At 35.8% G+C, this 24,972-nt stretch overlaps 1 protein-coding gene across 2 annotated transcripts; it reads right to left on the bottom strand.

Moving 5' to 3' along the window:
* Positions 1-2,226: 2,226 nt before the first annotated feature.
* On the bottom strand, positions 2,227-20,728 carry MRPS22 (28S ribosomal protein S22, mitochondrial; the record flags this gene model as incomplete). 2 transcript variants are annotated; one of them, XM_051214959.1, is made up of 9 exons in its annotated part: positions 2,227-3,620; positions 4,500-5,387; positions 7,247-10,143; positions 12,303-12,643; positions 13,348-15,222; positions 16,191-16,664; positions 18,240-18,557; positions 18,597-18,775; positions 18,808-20,728. In XM_051214959.1, 5 exons carry the CDS (start codon positions 18,854-18,856, stop codon positions 15,109-15,111), a joined length of 1,134 nt encoding a protein of 377 aa, XP_051068145.1. In that variant the 3' UTR covers positions 2,227-3,620; positions 4,500-5,387; positions 7,247-10,143; positions 12,303-12,643; positions 13,348-15,108. The 2 variants fall into 2 exon arrangements, with proteins under 2 accessions (XP_051068145.1, XP_051068146.1); XM_051214960.1 differs by lacking the exons at positions 18,597-18,775; positions 18,808-20,728 and having other exon boundaries at positions 7,247-8,147; positions 12,459-12,643; positions 13,348-13,641; positions 18,240-18,515.
* Positions 20,729-24,972: the final 4,244 nt, after the last annotated feature.

The following is a 24,972-nucleotide window of genomic DNA, read 5'->3' as shown; positions in this document are numbered from 1 at the left end:
TAAATTCGTAGATTGCTACTGCTGAGAAGTTTTAGACTAGAATGAAACAGTTTCCTAATCCTTCCAGATTTTCATAAGTTTACTAGCTGATAATCTGTTTTCGTGAATGAAACAATTAATATCAATCATGGATTTATCTTCAGTGATCTAGGGGTGAAAGAACTTAAAGTAGAAAGTATAATTTTAAATATAATCATGTCCAGGGACTATTTTCCAATTAACTATGTGTATAGATACTGTAAGGTTAACGAACAAAACGGAATAAACCTAGTTATTCCCATTCACTAGTAAAAGAAGTACAGTTACAAAATACACTGGTTCAAGTTTATATAAATTTCAAATACTAATTCAACCCTGAAAAATGAAATGGCTCTAGAAAATATAATGGAGTTTTATGATGACAAACACTTTACATCAGGATTAACAGACTTGCTACCAAAACACCATCAATTACTAGTATTAAATCAGATATTTCAAAATAAAAGCAAGTTATTTTATATTTGCTTGTAACGACATGTGTTTGGACGAGTGCAATATACTACTTCATCTTTTAAATAAGTACGCGTTAGTAAATTACAACATTGACATTACCAATTTCCTTATACAAATCAAAAACCCTTTTTCACTCGTTTCTAATTACTAAGGGTCAATTTAACACATAGTGTCCGTTATTACGTCTTTACATAAATTATGAAAAAATCGCTAAAACGAAAATCTTATACTCAGCCTAAAACAGTAATTCGGTATTTTATACAGGTTGTAGATCCCATAAAAATTAACCGGCAATTCGCAACACCTACTTAGCACAGTTAATGTTGACATTCATCATTTCTTTACACGGTACTTGGCTCTCAAACGTTTCTATACGCATTGAGTATTGATAATATTGTATTTCTGGATATTAAAATTAACTTTGATTACTAATACAACTATCTCGGAATTGTCTCTCTCAGGTGTTCATGGAAAGGTCGTCAACACTTTGAAATACCTGAACACGACAACAACAGTTTTCAATCCCTCATACCAATAGGCACGTCAAACTGTGTCTGATCTCATTACTCTTCAGTAACTTTTGTCTCGATTATATGTCTATGATATATATGAAAAACATTGATAAAAGTGTAGGTCGTTTTGACAGAAAATCGTTTCAAAATCACATATGCATCTAGTATTAATATTGTTGTATCCATATGTATTTTTAACTGAACTGTCTCTCCCATTATATACTGCTCTTATTAATTATTTTACTTATTAATTTTTCGCTTTCATTTCTTCAAGTTTATTACCGTATCCTCAAAATGTATCTATATTTTGTGTGATGTATCCTATTGTTTGGTGCTTAAATAAATTGTAAATAATGAATGCAAGTAGACTTGTACTTTAAAACTTCCATTTTAGTTATGCAGCAATTATAGGTAAGTCATAAACGATGTGTTATAATCTAGCTTTCACATGCGGTGACAAGACATGAAAAGTATCACAATAATAAGTCAATATAGAGTAAGTTGCGAGAGCTTTTCCGACATTTCAGTGCCTAACATTAAGATTCTAACAAACAATTTTAATGATCAAGCATAGATCGAAAACCAATGACTTGTCCCCCTAGTATATATTGGCCAATAAAGTAACTGAATATGAAATTTAATGGTGACTTTTTTGATTTACTAACTGGCATTTCACATATTTGAAAGTTAACTAAAATTTCGGAAACTCACATGATGAGAAAAACATTGTAAAAATATGCATACATGTGTACGATTACTGAATTGAGACTACTTTTACCAAGATTATTTACATTGGCTTACCTAGTGTGGTAAAGATATCATGAAGAATAGCATAATACCAACAAGATAGAGGCGAAATTGTGGAAACATTCGAGATATTTATCAGTATGTTGAAAAAAAATAATTGCTGGACATGAATACGTCTACAGTTTAGTGGACATTAAAACGACACATTAATGAGGCTGCATTTACACTATAAACAATACCCATCATAAACGATAGAAAATATAATTAATTAAATTAAAACAATCGAAGTAGCGCCTTATTGGGTAGATTAGCTTTCTAATCAATAGACAACAGATTCGAAACTCCTTCCATGTATCACTAGACTTAGCACAAACTCGTATATATACATACAACGAAATTATGTGTCAACATAGAGTACATGAAATCGCACGCATATACTAAATTAAATCAAATTAAGAAAAAAAAAGAAAAAAAACAATCGATTATTTGATCAGGATCCATATAGGATTGAAGACACCACCCTTACTAATCCCATCTATTTATTTATTATTTAAACACATAAACATTGGTACAAGGAGGTACCAAATAGATATGAGCAACATAAATCATTCGATCTGTGTGAGGGCTGGGATACTGCCCGGGTGCACAGACCGAAGCAGGTGGTTTTCTTAGGAGCCCACACCCCGAACCTTTGACCTAAAGGTCTGACCCACAAGGCGGTGGAGTATCGTGAGGAGATGCAGTCCCATGGTAGCCGGTGACCAACGATTGGTTCATACGCCATTTGTTCCCGCAGGATACTGGAGCCCATGTGCACCATTGGTTTGGAATCCGGTTAAAGCGCCGAACATTCACTTTTCGTCCTCTCATTTTCGTAAACAACACCCCCGCCACGAAAAGGCATTGAGTAGGACTTCCCTGGCAGAGGCTGTATACGCGTGGCATTTTGAGAGGGAGGGTGGGCCCACACCACTCTCGGCCATACCAGAACATTTTAGGGGGTACTAATCCCATTAAATATTAGAAAATCAACTACTAACAATAAAAAGAAGAAAAATTAGATACATTAAAAATGATATTGAACAGTTCAATTACATGTACAACATACGCAAAGAGAATTTTCTCTTTATGTTCAATTTATCAACAACACATAAAGATATAAAATGAAATCAAAAGAAAATTAATGTTTATACAAAAAACAAAATTTAGTAGGGGAAAAGAAAAATTCAATTATTTATTAAATAATAAAATAGATTTTAGTTATTTCACCGATGCTCTTTCAATGAAGAATGTAAATAAACAAATAAATAAACAAAAATAAATTCTTTGAATCAATTATCAATATGATCAACAATAAACAAAGTTAAATGGATTGTTCATGTTTAAATAAAGAAAAACAAATAAACAAACAATCCAATCATTTTGTTATAAAATTTTTTTGTTAGATATGCGATATGTCTGATAAGTTGTAGTAGTAGTATTGGTTGTTACAGTAATAGTAGAATCAATAATAGGAGAAACGGTAGTTTTATAATTAATAACTTCTGATGATGAAATTTCTTGATGATTGTTTGATAAAGATCTATTACGCCAACTGATTAAACGAGACAAAATGAAAATATTACAGGCAAAAAAGTTTAAAGATGCTATCCAAACAATTATCCAAATGATATGATTTAGAAATGGTTTTTGTAATGTACACATTTCTAGTGCATAAGCAGAAGCAAGCCATATACCTTGAGATCCAAACCATAACATTAAATTTTGTACTATAGCACGATATGGTGTAATACTTGAAGGTAGACGTATATCAGCCAAAGCAACTGGAAGAAGGCATATACTCCATAGAAAATACTGAGCCGTGCATACCTAAATAGAAGATAAATATATATGTATACACTATTAGTAAAATAGATTCAAACAAGCTCAGCTAAATGTGACTTTATAATTTGTGGTTATTTTTCTATTATGATATGGTAAAATTTGCTTCATACAGTGTCTGAAACACATTTCTTACACCCGAGAAAACCACCGACATTGATGATGAGTGGGATACGAGTGGAATGAGATACCTCAAACTGGTCGAAATGAAACAAATTAACCACACTGGAACTAAAAACTGATGATCTGATCTTCATGAAACAAGAAAAAGCCTCAAGTAACAGCTGGAAAATCGTTGCAACAGCTTTATTAATAAGTTTTCGTACGATATTTTTAAAATTTATACAATATATACAATATATTCGGAACAGTCTAAAATTTCTTACCAACGAAACTGTGGCGTGGTGGTTAAGTTATTCGACTTTCAACCATTACATTATAGGTCCGATTCACGACTGCTTCTAAGATCGAGTAGTATTACTACTTCCTAACTCCAAAATAAGTATATTACCCCTTTAAATTCCAAAAGGCTTTACATGTTTGAGTAATTCGTTTCCTGGATGCAACAGTATAGACTGGTAATTTAATATGCTAATTTTTGTTTTAAACTTAATATATTTTGAAATAATGACAGAAAGGAGAGTCCCGGATAGAGGAAATCAGTTTGTGGTGAATGTCATCTACAAAAACTTATTTGTCATATGGAAGGTCTAGAAAATACAGCATAGGTAGTGGCTAGGGAGATCCCGAACCCACGTTTCGTTTCATTTGACATGCCCCAGCCGGATACAACACAAACATTCAATATGGACACAAGAAAAAACCGAGAGAATAGTTCGTCATCGAAATTCACAATATTTAACTCACCCTATTAAATGTGACAAACATGTAGGTAAGCGCGAACCAGCACAGACTTATGTTGGAATACAGTTTAAAAGACAAGCATGGAATTAGGATTATACACGGTATAATTGAAGTTACATTAAATAAACGCCCCAAAACCACAGGTGTACTAAGATTTTTTAACAATAAATTCCATATTGAGTAAGAATATCCACCACTATTAATATCACCCCAGTAAGCTATTAAAGTAGATAAATCATTCCACGCATTATTCAACCATTGACGTAAATCATATATAGGCAATATTTGTTTCTCAGCTATCCATTTTTTTCCAGAGAGTAAATAAACACTTAAAAAGTGTGGAGCAAAATTATGTTTAAAATCTGATCGAGTAAAGTGATAGAAATAGGCTTGTTGCAGAAACAACATTCCACCGAAATATAAATAACATAATCCCGTCAATATCGTCAAACTAAGTAAACAGCTGATACCAAAAAGATAATGATTTCGGTTTGGTAATTTGAATAAAATTGAAAACACACTTTGAGATTGTTGTGTCGATGCTTCATTTTTCTTTTGATTATCCTTGTTATGACTATTATCAGTCATTATCAGCCATAAATAGATAGATGGTGCATAAATGATTGGAAATATACGTAAATGAATAGATAACCCATATAAAAATCCAGCTGGAATGATCCGACGGTTTAGAATACAACATAGGCATGCTAAAACAACACAACTTTGTAATCCATCTGCATTACCACGAGCAGAGACTACTGATGTAACAGGATTGAATAACCAACTGAAACTAACAAGATATAATGCTAATTGGTCTGTATTGAACGAAATGGAACTTCGTCGAATTTTTTTATTTCGATTGACAGTATTTGGATTTGGTAAACTGTTCAGCTAAAAAATGGGGAACAGAAAAATTCATTAGGGGAATATTACTGCAAGTGAATCGATACCTGTTAGCATAACACCATGTTATCAAGTTGCCTATTGGTTCGCGTCCTACATGCACAGATCCAAAGAACGTATATTCAGTCAACAATTTAGCATTATAATATTACATTTATACTAAACGAACAAATCCTAGTTTACTTAAAGTGAACAACACAAAAAAATTATAATCTTTGTTTCACCTTACAGACATACATCAAAATCACTCACGTTAGAATTATGCCGCTTAACGCCATAATTTTTACCTTCTTATTTAGCAGTCTATGTTACAAAAAACCAATAGTTGAATTATGAAACAATCTCTCGATTAAAATATCATACAGTTTAATGCTTTAATCATACAATGATAGCTAAGTTATATTCACTAAAGTTTCTGGAAAAGTTAATAACATTCCTCTTGTAATTGATGTATGTTATCAATGATGATATTGTTTACCATATTTTACTGACTGGAACGAATCAATAGAAAGCTATAGCTTTAGGCAAAACTTGCTAACCCAAAATAGATGTCATGGGATAAAGTGACCAACGTTTATTGAATGAAACAATATCATTATATTTCATCAATATTCAACCCTTTTTCTTGTCGTCTACACTGAAAGATAATTCAATTTTGGGGTCAGGAAAACACAAAGTTGATGTTGGTAATACCTACAGGGATTGAAAAAGATAGAAAGTAAGAAATGGTAGAAGAAGAGGCTTACACTAGGTCACGAAACGCCAGAAATTCAAATTTCTACTAAGTGGAACATAACAAACATGTTTATTATTACTACCATTATTATTATTATTATTATTACTATTATTAGCAGAAATAACAATAATAATAATAATAGTAATAATAATAATAATAATAATAATAATAATAATAAGAAGAAGAAGAAGAAGAAGAAGAAGAAGAAGAAAGTACTAGCAGTATAAACGACCCGCGCAATGTTTAATTTGTTGAAAATTGCTAAGTTATCGATTTGACCGAAAGATGCTCGATCTTCGCATTACAAATAACTGACTTAAAATCCATAAAATTAACTTTCTAAAAGAAACATTACAAAAGGACGATTACTATTGTGAAATCGTTAACACTAAGTATTTATTAACTTACAACTGAAAAATCTAAAACACAAAATTCTGTAATACGATAAATTAAACCACCACTAGTTATAAACAACTGTTCACCGATTTCAAACTCAGTGCACAACTTGCATCAGTACAATAGGTAACTTCTACATAACAATTAATATTATTGAGTCGAGCTAATTCTGCGGTGATACAAACACAAACTTATGACATATCGTTGCACTTTTGATAAAGAGATAGACATTATCAACATACAACCTCGGATAGATATGAATTGTATTAGTATGATCAAATAAATATAATAAGATGAACAGCAAAAGAGATCAAAATGATGTAGCACTGATAATAAGAACATGATTTGAAAAAACCAGAGTGGAATGTATGAAAGAATATTGAAATTCAAGATCTACAAGAAGACAAAATGTGCATGCGTCGGCCCAATTACGAATGTTTCTGAGCCATTCCACTCAGTCTCCAACCACCGACCGCGATTATCGCGTGGACTGCAACCAAACAGCCTGCACCTGTTGACATGGCTCAGAGCAAGTCAATGACTTCGTGGACTAACGCCATTTCTCGGTTTGGTTGCATTCTCTCGTTACGATTATTTTAGAAAATCATGCACTTTCAGATGCTTCTTGCGGACAGCCAATAAATATGACTCAGCATAGGACCAAAAATAAATGTTAAACGGATATGATACCAGAATAAAATAAAGCATAACTTACAAACTGTTTATCTTGAATAATTCTATATTGTATGCAACCACAGATTAAATCAGCCGTGATGAATAATAATTTACCCCAAAGACGAGCGAGAGAAGGAGGAGTTATGTGTTTTGGCGATCGGAACTGTGGTTCTACTGATAAGTCAACAAAATCTGAACTAATATTCACTTCTTTTCTATCAGTGTCTGAATATTTACCGTCAGAAAACAACCAGTAACCAGGAGCGAGAACAACAGCAATAAGTGGTGAATATCTATAAGTGGGACGCTCAATATAAATATTTTCCCCAGCGACAAAAGCTTGAGCAGCATCAGAAAACACATCGTAATCCACATCCGTGAATCGTAGTTGGCCGTCCGGCCAACGAACTGTATCCTGCCATACAGAGAAAATAACTAGCACAAGTCTTAGAATTAAGGCTAGTATTAAACATAAATGGTAACAATTATAATTTGCATATATGTTTGTAAATGATGTGTGATATCCAAGAATTAAAGATTTGAATTGAAGATTTCCATTTGAATCCAGTTCGGAAGTACCTGTATCTTCCTTTTTCACTGTTCTGTGACAAAACTGTTCCTCAGAATTATTACACACTTTGGTAGAATCATTATATTTTCTTTGCTTTATTTCGGCAGGACACGTGTTCAAACTAAACCTATCATTCACTTCCTTTTCCTTCACCACCCTCTGACGAATTTGTCCTGGAGAACCATCACATGTTTCAACTGGATAGTCAGGTTTATATTGTTTCAATTCAGTAGAAGCTATATTTGGATCGAACCCCTCCTCTTCGTCACTACCACAAGATGAATGAATATAATCCTTGATGTCAGCATCACTATCGATGACTAATATATCATCATGTGGTTCACGAACGTTTCCGGCAGACCTATTCATACTATAAAACACAAAATAAGAAAGGTAATAGTGAACCTCCTAGTTACCGTAGAATCAAAGATAAGGTGTATAAATGCATTTACCAAAACTATTTAATAAACCTTTCAAAAGGCCTTGATTAGTTCTTAGGTGAATATCTTGGATTAGTGGGCTGAAATCGTTCGAAATCAAAACCTTCCTATTCAAATGTACCTATAACTTTTTAAAAAAAACTTTAAAGAAAGTAAAACCGTATATCCGAAAAGATACAACTCAACTTGAGAATGAGAAACTATTTTCTTAGGATATAAATAAAAAGTAATGAATACGAATGATTAAAACCATGATGACTACACAATAATAGCAAAATAGATAAAGTCCACAATGGAGGTTTTTACAACTCAACGAGACATACCGACTTTAGGACTAAAAATTAGCAGAATATTAAATTTTGTAGAGTATCAGTTAGCATTTTCTTAGGAAGGAATCCCAAGAAACTTAATATCAAAGTATCCTATCGATGCTGACCGCAACACTGGAGTCAAGAAAAAGCTTTAAGATCATAAACAAACAGCTAAAAATAAATCTGCTTTGGCTTTCAAAATCTACGAACTATTTAGTTTAGAAAGAGTGTTGTTGAACTCAACATGACAGTGAAACCATCTAAGTCCTTTTTCTCGTCCTAGCATTGATTTTAAAAACTAAACTCAGCCAATATTACAAAATAGGTTGGTTTTGACTAACACGTTCAATCCTCATTACAGTTTCCGAACTAAGGAATCTGTAATCGTATGCGGATACTAACTTCAATTGAAAGAATTGAACAATCAAACCTGTTTTTACACCTGAGATAATTTTTAACTTCGACCAACTAAATATTTTGCGCTTCGCTTTGCCTTAATCCATGCAATCAGCAATGAGAAACTATGTAGTAATCAGACAGAACAATACAAGTCCTAGTTCCAGAAAAAACACAGTAGCACAATCAACTGCCTTGGTGAAAAATGAAGAGTTTTTATGCTTTTTATACCCCTGATGTTCACATAAAACCTAAAAAAGGGGAAACTATTTATCCACACTAAACTGCTTTAGCTGTAAAACTTGATAGAGTTTACTGGATATCCTAATAAATGTTTTATTCGAATTAAGATGATAATGAAGACAGGAAAACCTCATCATATAAGTTACTGAGTGATATGAGTGATTGAAAGCCTCCAATGCCACCCAGTGATGTTGCCCAGCTAGATTAAATAGCGCCCAGTTGCTTCACTCATATGTCATCGAGTTTATTGGCAATGAATCTTAACTGATTTATCAATGCTCACATTACCTAAGTTGTAACAAGTTGCCTGAACAAACGCATAATGCAAATAACCGAAGTATTTTATAACACTTTTAGTTGTGGGTAAGTCAATGACGTGAGACTGATGTATGTGGTTCCCTTTTAATTGTTATTTTACTAGTAATAGATATAGAACTACTCTAAGTAAAATGTGAGACCAAACACATTTGATCAAAAGGTATAAAAGTAAAGCAACTACTATAGAATAGTTCACTATCTAGATTATCCTTGAACTAAAGATTTAACAGTAATCGTCAGAGCATAAATCAAGAACATAAAATGCTCCAACCAATCATTACAATGTGATATGAGAAAGGAAAACATATTTTTATCCAAATAAATTTATTCTGAACAGTGAACAATACATTTGCTCAATCTAATTTAGTGTTAACTTTCTCATTTAAAAAAAGTATATTAAACAGTTGTATGATAATCAAAAGAAAAACTATTTCACACAACAACTCAATAAAAGAAAATAGGTCTCTTTTCATACTGAATTGAGATTTGTACAAGTAATAAAAACGCACAAAGTAAAGATGAATAAATGATTCGTAAAAATAGACGGACTTTTTTGTTGAAAACATTGCACGAATAATAAAGGATTTTCCCTGATTAGAATTGGCAATAGTTTAAGATTAGACACATTCAAAAGATTGTCCGATGCATATTTATACTTCTGGAGAAATAAAATAAAAATTTGTAATTTTAACAAACAGTAGTTGATAAAATAAATACATGAATAAATGGTTAATATGTATAAATACTTCTGATAAGGATGAAAACTTTTTTGAAAAATAATTAAATCAGATGTTCCGTCAAGTCAGAAACTAATTTACAAACATGATGAACTTGAAAACAACTGTCTCAAGAACTGAGAACATAGATACTACTAACTTATCGAAAAGACTAACTTCATGATAGCTGACTTCTTAATTAATCAAGTCCCCAAATGCCCTGGTATGGCCGAGTGGAATGGTCCCGCCCTCCCTCTCAAAATGCTCTCACACGGCCACGCGTATACAGCCTCTACCAGGGAAGTCCTGGTTTAACCGGCTACATTTAGCTGGTGTTCCGTTAAGCACCGTATGCCATATGGTGGAACAACCTCATGAACTTGAAGCATATTCGAAAGAACTAATGACGGAGTTTTCAACCATTTTCCAGCCTGTATTGGGTCAGTGCACTGCTATGAAAGCAACACTTCGGTTGAAACCTGTCTTCCGTCCAAAGAGACCAGTGCCGTACGCAGCATTATCGAAAGTTGACGAAAAACTTAACCGCCTTCAACTACAGGGAGTTATTACACCTGTTTCTTATTCTGCCTGGGCAGCACCTATTGTGGTTATTAAGAAGGCTAATGGCACAACCCGAATATGCGCACATTTTTCCACAGGTCTTAACGCAGCTCTCGAACAGCATCATTACCCACTGACAGTCCCTGAAGATTTGTTCACAATGCTAAATGGTGGGAAGTTCTTTGCAAAGCTGGATCTAGATTATGCCTATTTACAAGTGGAAGTGGATGAGGAATCCACAGAGCTACTTACCATCAATACTCATCGTGGCTTGTTTCAGTACAATCGCCTACTATTTGGTGTTAAGACAGCTCCATCTATTTTTCAGCAACTAATGGATACCATTCTATCGAGTATCCCGGGGGTCACAACTTATCTCGATGACATCTTAATTGTTGCCACATCGTTAGATCAGCTTCGAGAACGCACGACAGCTGTACTACAACGCGTCAGCGATAACGGATTCCGATTACGCTCAGAAAAAAGCCAGCTTTTCTTGAAGTCAGTTAAATACTTGGGATTCATCTTTGATGTGGCAGGTCGCAGACCAGATCCTGAAAACATCCGAGCCATAAAACTGATGCCGACTCCCACTAATATATCTGAGCTACGATCATTCTTGGGACTAATTAGCTACTACTCAGCTTTTGTTCCGTCGATGCATGACATACGCGCCCCACTAAATTATCTTCTGAATAAGAATACTATCTGGAACTGGACAAAAGAGTGTGAAGCTGCATTTTGAAAGCTCAAAACCATCATTAGCTCTGAACTATAATTGACGCACTACGACCCATCCATGCTAGTCATTGTGGCTGCAGATGCTTCAGCTTTTGGACTCGATGCTGTCATCTCACACATCAACTCCAGCGGAAAGTACAGTCAAATAGAGAGAGAGGCTCTCGCCCTTGTGTTCGCAGTACGCCGTTTCCACAAATTCTTGTACGGTCGAAGATTTACTCTTATCACTGATCACAAGCCTCTTCTCACAATTTTCGGATCGAAATCTGGTGTTCCAGCCCACTTTGCAAACCGTCTCCAGCGATGGGCTTTGGTACTGTTGGGTTATGATTTTGACATTCAGTACCGGTGCACCCAACAATTTAGTCAGGCAGACGCCCTGTCACGACTTATCAGCGAACACCATACGACCGACGAAGATGCAGTTATTGCCTTCCTAATGACAGAGAACCACGCGCAATGTTACCTGACATCTGCTGTTCGTGCTTTGCCAGTCTCAGCAGTTGAAATACAATCTACCTCCAGGAACGATTGCATCATTAAGAGAGTGATGAAATACGTCACTAATGGCTGGCCGTCAACTGGACTCGATGGTGACTTGAAGCAGCTTTACCACCGTCGGGACCCATTATGCTTATTGGCCCCTCAGGGATCAACACATCATGGATTTAGTAGGCAAATGCAAAATTCCAGTCGACTGAAAAGTATATACCATGTATCTTAATAGTAGTAACCAAAACTATGAGATACTGATAATTTAAAGATCAACAATGTAAACACAAAATAAATATAGACTTACGCATGCCAGGCCAATGGAAATGATTTCCAAAAGTATTAAAGTTTGATGAGTTAATACAGTTGAATAACGAGCCATTATCAACTTGTTACATTTTCACTTTTTTTACTATCATTTAAAAATTTGAAGTAATTTTCTAAACCTATTTTATGCATTGACCTGAAAACTATGTGTTTTCTAAAGGATTTGACACGACCAATCGCTTCATCAACACTTAAAGATTCTGTATACATGAAATAACAAGTTAATAAGAATGCTGAACGTGTACGACCGGCTTTACAATGAATATACACGCATCCGTTTGATTGTACACAAGAGTTGATAAATGTAATTCCAGCATCAATCTTTTCAAAAATTCATAGAAAACAAAAGAATAACAAAATATAATACAATATGTCATAATTATCAGTACTTTTTTTGAACTACATAAAAAAGTTTGTAAGACTAATACAGTCGGTGAATAAATCAAACGGATGAGTAGAAAAGAAAGGCTATAAGATCTAGTTAAAGAAGCAGATAGATAGACCTAAACAACGTGAAACCTAGTACAAACTTGTCTCATTCTAAATTGCTACATTTTACACCTGCAAAGTGACAGGTAATCATTATGAAAAAATATAATGAAATGAATAGTATAGCCTGAAACATATCAAACCTTTCTACCTTAAAGGCGCCTGACAGGTGAATTTAGCAAGTACAGTAGGTTCATCATTATGGCTTAAAGGATAAGAGAAATGAAATAAAGAGAAGCAAACAATTTTGTGATGTCGACTACCAACTCTTCATTCAATAGTAAAATATTACGATCTTATATAAAAACTACTTTGTATCATGTGACTCCATCTTTTAATCGACAAGAAATAAAACAATCAACAGAATTAAATATAGTAATCAGCTGTATCTTTTATTTGACGATGAATAAATAATCCATATTTGAGACTAACTGACTAAAAATGTATGTGACAGAAGTGCATGGATTAAGGTTGACATATTGTTAATAAAAGAGTTAACGAAGAATGAAAATCACTTCTGCATAAAAAATACTTACCTGCTCAAATGTAGGAACTCCCACAAAGTCACGAACTGGTAGAGAGAGATATTTAATGCCTTGATTCACAGCATCCTTTTCTCCTATGACAAATGATTTTACTTCGAATGGTTCCAACATGCTCACTATATGTGTGATATTTTCATCTGCCTGCCATTTATCCCAGGACTTTTTGAGTGGTAAAGCACCCACAATCAAAGAAGGAGAAACACGAGAGTACCATGGGCGCCCACAGCAATAATTTAAAAACAACCCATAAGCAGTACTCACATAAAACCCAACTTCATTCATGAGCTGTAGGACCATAGCAAAATAAGAATGAAAATAAGTATTCAACTGGATAAGAAATAAATATTAAGCACAACAACGCCAACGGATACCTTCTAATTAGGCACGTAGCCAAGATGGAGTTCATTACTCTGAAAAGTGTATCCGTTTATTGAGGACACTGAAAACTACGGTATGAATAATACTTAAAACTTCAGTACTAGGTACAACCGATTTGAATGACGAATATTTGAGGCATCAAAGCTTAAAATGAGTTTGGTGGATAATGGGGTATCGTAAAACGAGTGGTAATACTGTACACACAATCATCATCGCTAATTGGTTACAACGCAATCTATCTTATTCCATATCTAAACTAGTCGGAGCATGTCAAGTGATACATTGACGGCTATACTGAAAGATGAAGTTGACAAAAACAAGCTATAAGCTTCAAAAGACTATTCTATTATTCGACTTGTAACCAATAAATTTCTATGGCTCAACCAAATGACACTTCTGTTGTCCGTACTCCTGACATTTGGAATGAAATCGCCAAGCAATACAATGATTATACATAAAGTATGATTGAGCGAATGAACAAATTATCCTCGGTCGCTTCCAGAATGATAGAAAACACCACTTATATTATCACTAACACTTTTTAAAAATTTTGTAGTTCAGAATATCAACAAAAAAACACTGTCAATAAAGATTCAGGAGACTGATGCTGCTTTGGTTATCATTTTGATCAAAACCTGACGTCAGTACGGACCAACACCGATGTCACAGTTCCAGTGGATAAATCTACTTGTAATAACCAAGTCAAGTACTGAAAGCTAGAACCTTATTTACTAAGTAATTTCTAATGTCTTTTATTTTACCTAGAACTGCATAGCATCGCATTTTTATCGATTACCCATAATAGCAAAGATATGGGACAAACTTTTCCTTAAATTTCATCTGATGTTAAAGGACATTCCCGAGAAAGAAAACGATTTTCGCTTATCTCCACATAAATTAGTGTACCATTCAGGAAAGAAAATTATATGTACCTTAGATTTTCAGTTAATTCTGAGCTTTTAAAAAGATTAAATTCAAAAGATATACGTTATTTAGCCATTTTGGAAATCACTTAAAGCAACTGTCAAACTAAATACGTAGCTAAGTTCGAATGGAAGATTCTGTACTCCGTGTATTAATAATAATTGCATCTACTTACTGAAATAGGAGTAGCTCTCATTAGGAACATGACAACACTTAAATAATTCATTCATAAAGGTTAAGTATGTATCCATAACCCCCGGATTACAAGAGGATCTACTGTTGCTGTGTTTATATTATTATTAAGGAATAGTCTTATGGTTAGTTTTAAAACAAGCATTCAATATACATTTAAGTAAAAAATGACGAATATTTAAGTTGGATTGTTTATTTATTTTCATACAATTTCTTTTTCTCTAACAACAAAACTAACATCATATGTACATAAAATAACTAAGTACTATCCATTGTTTCTATGTTCATTTTGATACCTTCTCGAGCTCGTTGAAGATAATCATTGAGTATGACTTGTTTGTCTTTGCTTAAAGGTTCCAGATTGATGAAAAGCTATAGAAAAGACGGAAAAGTGACAAAACATTTCAAAACAAACATGAAATAATAATGCCTAGCAAACACAGGTTAATTGAATTTGAAGTTGTTAATTCAGATTAAAATAAGGCCTGCAATAAAAAACATAATGTCGTTGTCACGGACCCGATGGTACAAGTGTCGTTTCTTGATGGGGAAACGGATGCTCGCTGCTGAGGAGCCCCATATTTGGAAGAAGTAATTGTATAGTCCTTCGTGGTTGTCTAACTAATATCAGTTTCTGATATAAACTATGAAGTAGTCATTAGGTCAGTACCTTTACCGGTCACCTTTTATTTCCACATCTATTGCATAGGATGAGGTATTTATCTTTGATATGAACAGAAAGTTCCCTTGGTTCAAAATACAGAACCACTTGATTTCTCTAGCCTAAATCTCTTGAAGTCCCAATTAACAAATGGGGTATACTTAATAATTGTAATTAGCCTTAAGTTTAAATGATTGGGCTAATCATTACCTTAAGCCATAGGATTATTTCTAACCCACAACTGTAATATTTTTGAAATAACATTATCGGGAATCACTGCAAAAGAACATAAAAAAACAATCTGAAAAATAGTGAAGTTGCTGTGAGTCCTCTAGGATGTCATATGAGAATGACTTCAGATATGTCCATTTATTTTTAAAGCCACTAATTATATGCTAATCAATTAAGTTATAGTACATTTCAACAGAATTATAGACTGTATCAGGAAAATAGCATGTTTTTATGAAGTGGAACAAAAACGTTATTGTACAGATTAAGATTACGATTACAGACTAACAAGTTCCCACTAGAAAACAATGTAAGAGATAAAAAAACTTCGGTCGGACGGTGAAAACTTAAACGTTTGATCACAATACTGTGGATTCGTACCACCATTAATACCCGGATAAGTTAGTTATGATTCAAAAATTACTGAATAAAATTTAAAAAATGTACTTACCTCAACATAATCCAGCAACTTCCTAATCTCGGATGGACTCATATTTTGTTGGGACAAATCCTTTGTGTAGTCTAAAACAGTCTGTATCGGCGGAGGTATTAAATCGACATTTGACTTTGTATGGACGGCAAAAGGACTAGAGGGTCTAAGAAGACAAACTAAACGAAGTACCCAACCTAAGCGATTGTAATGTTGATGTGCAAGAGTCTCATAAACAAGTGGCCCAGGAGAACCTAATTGAGCAATCATATATAAAGCTAAGGGACCGTAATAGCGTGTGTGTCGTAGTAGAAGCAATGGGTTGGTTAGACCGTTGGTTATCGATTCAGCGGTTTTTTCAAATGGAGTCCAAGCTAAATGGTTCACACGTTCATAAACACGATGGCATATTCGACTAAAATGTAGGTCATCTGGTTCGAATTGAACACATGTTCTGTCCAAAATATACAAAAATGAGCCTTGGTCCAAAAGTGCCTGATAAGGAGAAATTAAATATAGAATAAAATGATAAAATCGTGGGAAATCCACTACCAGAAAAGTTATGTTTAGTTTTACAAAATAAACTTGTGTGTACAACTATCTCATCTGTTTCCATCAGTACAACCCTGAAAGTGTGAATGATTTGGTGGATATCTTTAAAAAAGGATCTTAGTGGTCTAAATACTTCATATTGTAGTTCTTTTTTCCTCTTTTTTGCATCTAAACACATAGGCTGACTTGGACTTGAACTCCACTGCTATGATAGTTGACGTAACCGAATTGCATTGTTCCACTTCGCATGGTAATTTGTATTAGCACCAGTTTCCTAACTTATTAATAATTGTGGAATGGGTTTGGTTGAACGAAAATGAATCTCACACCTAGAGCAGACAGAATATAACCTCAAACAAAAACATCCGTCGGGCTACTACATACAACAAAAGCCTTGGAGTAATCGAACATAGACTACCTTAAGAGAGTCATAGTTACTCCCGCCGTTTACCCGCGCTCGGTTGAATTTCTTCACTTTGACATTCAGAGCACTGGACAGAAATCACACTGCGTCACAACCAATCAGTGGACATCGCAATGCTTTGTTTTAATTAGACGGTCGGATTCCCCTGGTCCGTACCAGTTCTGAGTTTGCCGTCGCGCGCCAGACCATGGAAGTACAGCCGCTTGACGCAACGTGGAACAAGTCCTCACGCGTTGCTAGCTGCACGACACTAACAGCTGAAACCGCCCACGATCGACCCGGGTCAGAGTCCAGTAACCTCACCATAACGCACATCGAAGCACACAAAGCAGCAAAGAAACCAGCCCCCAACTGGAACGACACGTATCTGATCTCGGCCTGTCTGACTCGGCCCCCAGAGCCAATCCTTCTCCCGAAGTTACGGATCCGATTTGCCGACTTCCCTTACCTGCATTGTTCAATTGCCAGAGGTTGCTCACCTTGGAGACCTGCTGTGGATATGGGTACGGCCTGCCACGAAAATTATACTGCCTCGCTCGGATTTTCAAGGGCCGACAAAGGCCAAGCCATTTTCGTGAAGAATTGGTGAAATAACCTGGTTGGCTGTCCAAAATGAAGTAAACAAGGGTGAGTTTGATCCATCTATCCCATAAATAAACCAGTAGTTAGTAGATTCACAGATGAGTACCATACTCTGGTCTGTTTACTCTGAGCTCTATTCTATTCTAATCCTCCTTCAAGAAAATCGCATGTAGTGACTAACAGTGACGCCAGATGAGTGAGAAACAAGGCCTTGCAAAAATTTTGAGTTTCAGGATGGGGAATTCACAACCAGCAAGATACTTTATGAAATTTTGCAAAATCCATGAGGCGATATAGGCTATATCAAAATTCTGAACCCCGCCTTAGTTATCAGTATCTCGTTTCAAAATAAAGTGTACCTCAAAGTCGATTAAAGTAACCTGTAGTTGGTCATAAAATTGTGATGATAATAACCGTCCTTTCCATTTTCGCATCACTATCACTTCTGAAGCGAAACTTTATGTGATTATCGACGTTTAAAGTGCTAAGAAGTAACATAAACGATAACTTACATCTAACTGCTCGTCTTCAAACATCATGGGAATAAACAACTTCCGACCAGACAAAGGAAAGTAAACTTGGTTAATACGATCACGTTCAGAAAGGTCTGCGTGTCTTAAGTTACCATTTGACTCTCTAACTACTATGAGGCGGTTCTTTCTGTCACGCTTTAGTGTGGTATCTGTAAAAACTAGTTTAATATTTCCCGGAATAATCCCTTGAAGACCGCTATCTCGAGAAATGATTTGGCTATTTACAGAGGTTCTTGGGTTTAAAACAGGTGGCATCTGCAACTTTTGTTCCGTAAAAGCGGCAGTATATTTTTTGACCTTGTGTAAAAGTTAGATAAATAATCCGAATCGTATTACTATATTTAGTTCGGCATCATTAAGAAGTTTAATACTTTCCTTCCCAGCTCTTCTATAGCGTCGTTGGTGAACTGTGTTTGAATCTATGCAAGTAATCAGACGTAAAAGGTTGTGGATTTGAGGATTCACAAACAGTTCTTGAAGGCAATAGGATGTCTGGCTATACTTTGTTGTCAAGTCTAAAAGAACTGTGAATGTGTAATAAAATTACTTGAACAGTAAAATCCTGCTGCTTGGAAAGGTTTTACGACCTTGTACATGGTTTATAGCTCAGCAGTCACGAGATACGGAATGTACAGCAACGTGTCACGAGTTCCAGGGCCAAATAGAAAACGTGATCAAGTTTTCATTGATTTTAAACTGAAAATTATTTAAATGTAGCTGAAATAGTTTTACTTAATATTCAATTTCATAACACTATGAACGAAGAAAACTATACTTACTAAAACGCAGTCATTTGTAGGTATACACTAAATCCAAACCCATCCATCAAGTCCAGAATCTACTACGGGATTTGAATCGACAACTGCATCTCTGTGCTAAGGTGGTGTGGCAACTCGAACTGATGTACGTACGTACGAAGTTCTACGTTGTTACTGACTGACTGACTGACTGAGAATATGTAGGATTCAAAGGAATAACGACTAACAGGAACTAGTGATCGTTACGCTTGAACATTTTATGAGGGAACTTCAAAGTATGTAGAATGGCTGTACCGATAAGTCATCTGATATTATTGTTTTCATTGCCCCCGAATACCGTGGTACGACCGAAGGTGGGGACAGTCAGCTCCTCAAAATGCTCTCACAAGGCCATACAGCCACTATCAGGGAAGTCCAACTCACCGACTTCTCGCGTCAGGGGTGTTGTTTACGAAACTGAGAGGATGAAAAGAAAATGCCCGGTGCTTTAGCCAGGTTGGCGGATATGGAGGATCCATCTAGGGGAGTTGGAAAAACCCTGATTCCAAACCGATGGTGCACACGAGCTCCAGGATCCTAAGGAAACAAATGGGGTATGAACCTAATTCTGGTTACTGCTAACATGGGACTGCATCTCCTGACGTTGCTCCACGGCCTTGTGGATTAGACTTTTAGGTCAAAGGCTCAGGGTGTGGCCCTCTAAGAAAGCCACCTGCTTCGTTCTGGGCACCCAAGCAGTATCACAGCCCTCACACAAATCAGTGATAACTGCTACTAGTCTCATTGTTATTGTGTGGCGCATTTGTATTTCGTGCCCCTTTGTACCAACATTTGTGTTCAAATATATAATAAATGAAATGTTTTCATTAGATAAAAAGCAAAAAAATTGCCTATTGCTTTTGGTATCCAGTCATACCTCCCGAAAATGAACAGATCGCAAAACAAATATAGCTTATAAGTTTCAATCCAGAGAACCAAATGAAAAATTGCATAAACGACATAACCAAGGAATTTGCTCTCCAATATGGACTTGCCCAAATCTACTAGCTACAGCAGCTCCACATACATGAGTCAATCAATAAGGATTAGTCGATAAACACCATTATGTACTTCATGATATGCCAACCATAAACTCAATCAAGAGAAGAAGTTCAATTACGGTCTGAACGTATACTTTTGGAGACTTCTATGGCTGATAGTAAATATTTAGATGAAACTAATAATAGATATCAACCTACTGACCTGAATAAATTTCAAGATACCGATCAAAGAACTAATAGTCGTAAGGATATGTGGAGACCAAGACTTTTAGTTCGAGTAAACTTCAAGCAGTAAACTACATATCTCATGAAAAAGTGAAACTGCACTAAATTGATGGGAGCTGATAGTAGCTACCTTAGATCTGGTTAGCTCGACAGCAAAATAGTTTAACCCGTGGTTTCACCGTTTGTGAGCCAAAGTCGTAGTGAAATATATGAAAAGACTATTACTTGAGTCAACAATTTTGTGTAGTTAGATGAGTGCATGCGTGACCAGAAAGAGCTGGACACAAGCATGAATATCAGGCGAAATCTTACCAATGTCGGCCTGAGATTATACATACATGAACAGACTTAGTAAAACCTAAGGCTAAATGTCGTATGACCACATGCATGTTTATGCAAACAGTTCTAACCATCCCACCTTATATACATTTACTTGCGCGAAAACACTAATTGACCTTGAAGTATAGAGTAGTCAAACAGAGCTAGATTAGATTTAGATTTATGTAGTAAGGTCAGACAGCCCACGGCCCTTGGTGTTCCCCTTCTAGTATGCTTCTGTGAGTGTCTAGTCTTTTTTTAATGAGTTAAGCGAATGTGTGGACACCACTGATTCCAACAACAGGTTTCAATAATAGATTACTCATTATGAAAACCTGTATGGCACGGTTATTTTGTTCGTTCTTGCCTTTTCTACTCACCTGCTATGTCCTCTGAGATGTCCCGATTTACTGGGAAGAAAAAAAAGAGGATATGTCAGGTCCAAAATCACTTTTTAGTATTCAAGCATCGAAATCAGATTACCACTTAATCTGTGATAGGATAGGGTAAAGAGGTTCGGCTTTTCAAGCCGCTCTTTGCATGGTAAACTCAGAAGTTCCGGAGTTGCAAGGATGGCTGCTCCTTGCACATTTTCCGGGATATCCGAGTTACCTTTTAAACAGCAGCTTGCAGCCTGAACGCAGTCCTCAAGGTTAGTTCTCTCTAGGATTGTGTATACCATCATATTATCTCTGAGCTTCCCGAATTGTAATAATGCACTTGTTTCTTACCAACCAGTAACGTTCCATCAGACTTGTTGAACCAAGGCTAACGGCAACGCTCCAACATTTCTTCTTTTGTATTGGCAAACGTTGAATGTCCCTACCTATCTAGCGATGACCGTGCTTCATCTTCTTTGTGACTGTTCATGGTATATATGGTTGAGTTACCTGATTGTATAACTGCCTGGTGTGAGTTTGTGTCTCTCCTACTGATGCCCCTGAGTCAATTATCTAGTTTTTGGAAGATGCTGCAGAGTTGATCGCCTTCATGTCTGCTTTTCTTATGTTAGGACGGGCTGGTGCAGCTGGTTAAAAGGCCATCTTCGTCATGAACTTGAATAGGATGACCTCATGATCACTTCATCCTAAAGATGGAAGGAAAGCTGTATCAGTGATATCACCACCGTATATGAAAATCAAGTCCAAGAGAGACGAGTTTTGTAAGTCAAAAGACTAATAATTAATAATCTTGCACATTCCTTGAGTCACTATCTATCCTTACCTTCTCTAAACTATATATAATCTGACCAGTGTCTTATAACTTATACTATTAATTATCTTCATAGCAGTGTGATGGCGTTACTGACCTGCAAACATGATGGTGGTGAGATAATCTTGATCTACCCATTCTGTAAGGCAGAACATATTGTTAGATCACAGCTTCTTATGGTCAAGTTGAATGTCACGAATCAGTGGTGTTGGTGCTAATTTATTATGCAAAATACGTGTTTAAATCGTGTTTCTGACGTTTAATTGGTTTCACTTCCTACCAAGTTATCCTATTACAAGCAAAACTAGACAATTCGCTAAAAACGAAACCCACTCGTGATCCTATAAGGTCAATAAAAATAAAAATAAGTTGAAATAGCTTCGATAAAAAAGGGAGATAGCCATTCGTGTATCAGAATACTGTTTTCAGTACTGTATTTTAAAACTACGTATAATCCTATAGTTCTTTTTGAACCACCTCCGTTTATACACTTCTGCAGTGTGGCTTAGTGTCGCGGTTGACTATGACCACCACAAGAGAAAGACAACGTGCCAATTACAACGTTAGATCCCTCTGTAGACCAAACATCAGAAGGCGGCTGAAGATTGTAGTAAGATGTATTTGTTGGCGACCTCGCGGTATCGAAATAATACCGAGTTCGTGCCAAAGTTTACGAGCGGGACTACTGAGCGTACGCGAGTTGGTGCACGGTCACAGACCACGTAAGACATTAGCCGCGTAATGTAACTTTGACGTGTGGTAGGAGGTCACACTATTCCGGTTCAGCACGAGTAGACTGTGACCATTTAAATAGACTACACAGACCTGCAGAAGATTTTAACCTGTTGTATGAATACATTTAAGGGGCTGTATGATTCTACCTCTAAAACTAGTATAGTTTGTTGGCGAATTATCTGATGAGACTTATATAATAGATAACTCAAGTAGTTAGTATTTTGGCTTGACAGTGGTTTGCATCTAGTCAGTTGACGATTAAACGCCTATTACATAGTTTAAAACGATGAAATGCAAACATTTGTGAAAGTGTCAACAGTGTTGGTGACTGAACTTGTCCACTTGATAATAGCTATATATTGAATTAATGTTTACATTCAAATTCAATAATAAGCAATTGCATGTGATGCGTATTGTATGTTGAATGTTAAATCTATTTCCGATATTCTAGATGGTCTGTCTCCAGAAAATTATGACTAAAGATGCGAATGACCATATGATGAATAACTCGTCGACAAGGTTAAACTCATAGAACAGCTTCACAATCTTTATATCACAAGACAATTTTTCATCCTGAGCAGCAAATATAATATAACGGCACACCGAAAAACCTTTAATATTGAAATATGTAAACTAATATCAGGCGACATAAGCCTATTGGCAATTAGTTCATCTAACCGACCAAAAACTATGTACCTACGAAAACATGCTTGATATGTAGATGAATGGGAATGAAGTTCACACGAGATGTAGGTAATAATGTCTGACAAAATTTCAATGTGAATACGCAAACCTTTTTGAGACAACGCTGGTGATAAATGCAATATCTGTAAAACATAAGCAGGGTCATGATGAGAATTATTATAAGATATCACAGGAACGTGAGGGACAATTCTCAGAGACTTCATATGAATTAATGAAAGCGCAAATCAAGAGATAGCACAGTGTAAACGGCCTAGACTTGTGTTCTACAGTTCCCCTCACCATAATAAATTTTAATTCCCTTTCGTGTACAAATTAATTGATTCAGTATGACCGTCAGTGATCTCGCCTTCAATCTGTTTCAATTACCTTCGATTACTTGCAAAAATACGTATCTACACGTTTTAATTGCCTCCTTATAAATCAAATTCAAGTGATTGACTGTCAACTTTTGGATCCATAGTAACCCAGAACTGCTGTAATCTTTGAGGGCCAAGGACTGGATTCCCCACGACTTCACTCCCTCTCCTCATGAACGTTTTTCGAATGGTCTGTATTGATGTGGTTTCAGGCTGATGGTTTAGCAATACATTTAACATAAAATCTATGGAGGTTCATAGTGCGACCACACCAGCATAAATAACTCATGCCGTTTATATTATGCATTCCTGTTTCACCTCTTGTGGCCTCCAAGTGTTCAACATTTAGCGAGTCTCCTCAGTTATTTTATATTCAGTTCCGAAGACCGTGTGGTTAGAAACAACTGCCACCACAGAATAACTGGACAGCTTAAACAGGAAGCTGTAACGCTTGCAACAAAAGAAATAAACCAATACTTTGCATAGTAGCGGACAAGTCAAAAGACTGGGCACTTAGGTTAGTATTATCTTAGATTCCGGAAAAAACGGCAATCGGGTTTCATCATCTGTATGGCGATTTTCATACGACAAGTCTTTTGACTAAAACGTTTTGTCATTCATCAAATCGCGAATCCCACTATCTAGTGCCAATATATGCTCCGTCCACCATCTGTCTTTCAGTCTCTCAGTTCCTGTGTTATGGCCCCTGAATGTTCAGTTTGACTCCAAATGACCACGGGAGCTGGCTCTATGCTCGTCCATAGATCCAATCCACGAACGGTACTCTACGTTCAACGTTCGCACCTCTGCAAAACAAAGACTAGATTTATGTAGACTATGGCAAAGATACTTGCCTGTGAATTCAGTAAAAGGAATGTGCCCAAGTACATATGTTTGTATAGAAATCTAACTGTTCCGAGCAATTAGCAGGTGTGTATATCTCCTTGTATGTCATCTTGTAATGGCGGATCTCTGCCAACAAAACTGATGCATATTAATCAGTTCTTATACGCAGTAAATTTTGTCTTTCATAATCTCTGACATCTACAGAGGCTACGTGTTCTGTTAGTCTTGTTAAAAGAAGCTTTGAGCTTTTTCGTCTGACATATTTCCTTTGATAAGCACAACTAACACTCAATACAGTGACTTACTTGCGTCTTTCCATCGCTGACTTTTATATTTCCCAAAAATGAAGGAATAACGTGTTGATTTTACATACTCACAACGCCAGCCTGTTGTGCACACTCCCAACATGGTTGTTAGTATTATGACCGAACCGCGAACGAATTGTAATTTATATTCATCGAATATCTACCTAAATAATTAACAGAACTCTTTTTTACCCTGTTTATTCTCGCAAAAT

The sequence above is a fragment of the Schistosoma haematobium genome, chromosome 2, assembly GCF_000699445.3.
Source record: "Schistosoma haematobium chromosome 2, whole genome shotgun sequence".
NCBI classification, from domain to species: domain Eukaryota; kingdom Metazoa; phylum Platyhelminthes; class Trematoda; order Strigeidida; family Schistosomatidae; genus Schistosoma; species Schistosoma haematobium.
Note: the sequence above shows the minus strand (reverse complement) of the source record. Positions and strands in the feature narration are given on the sequence as shown.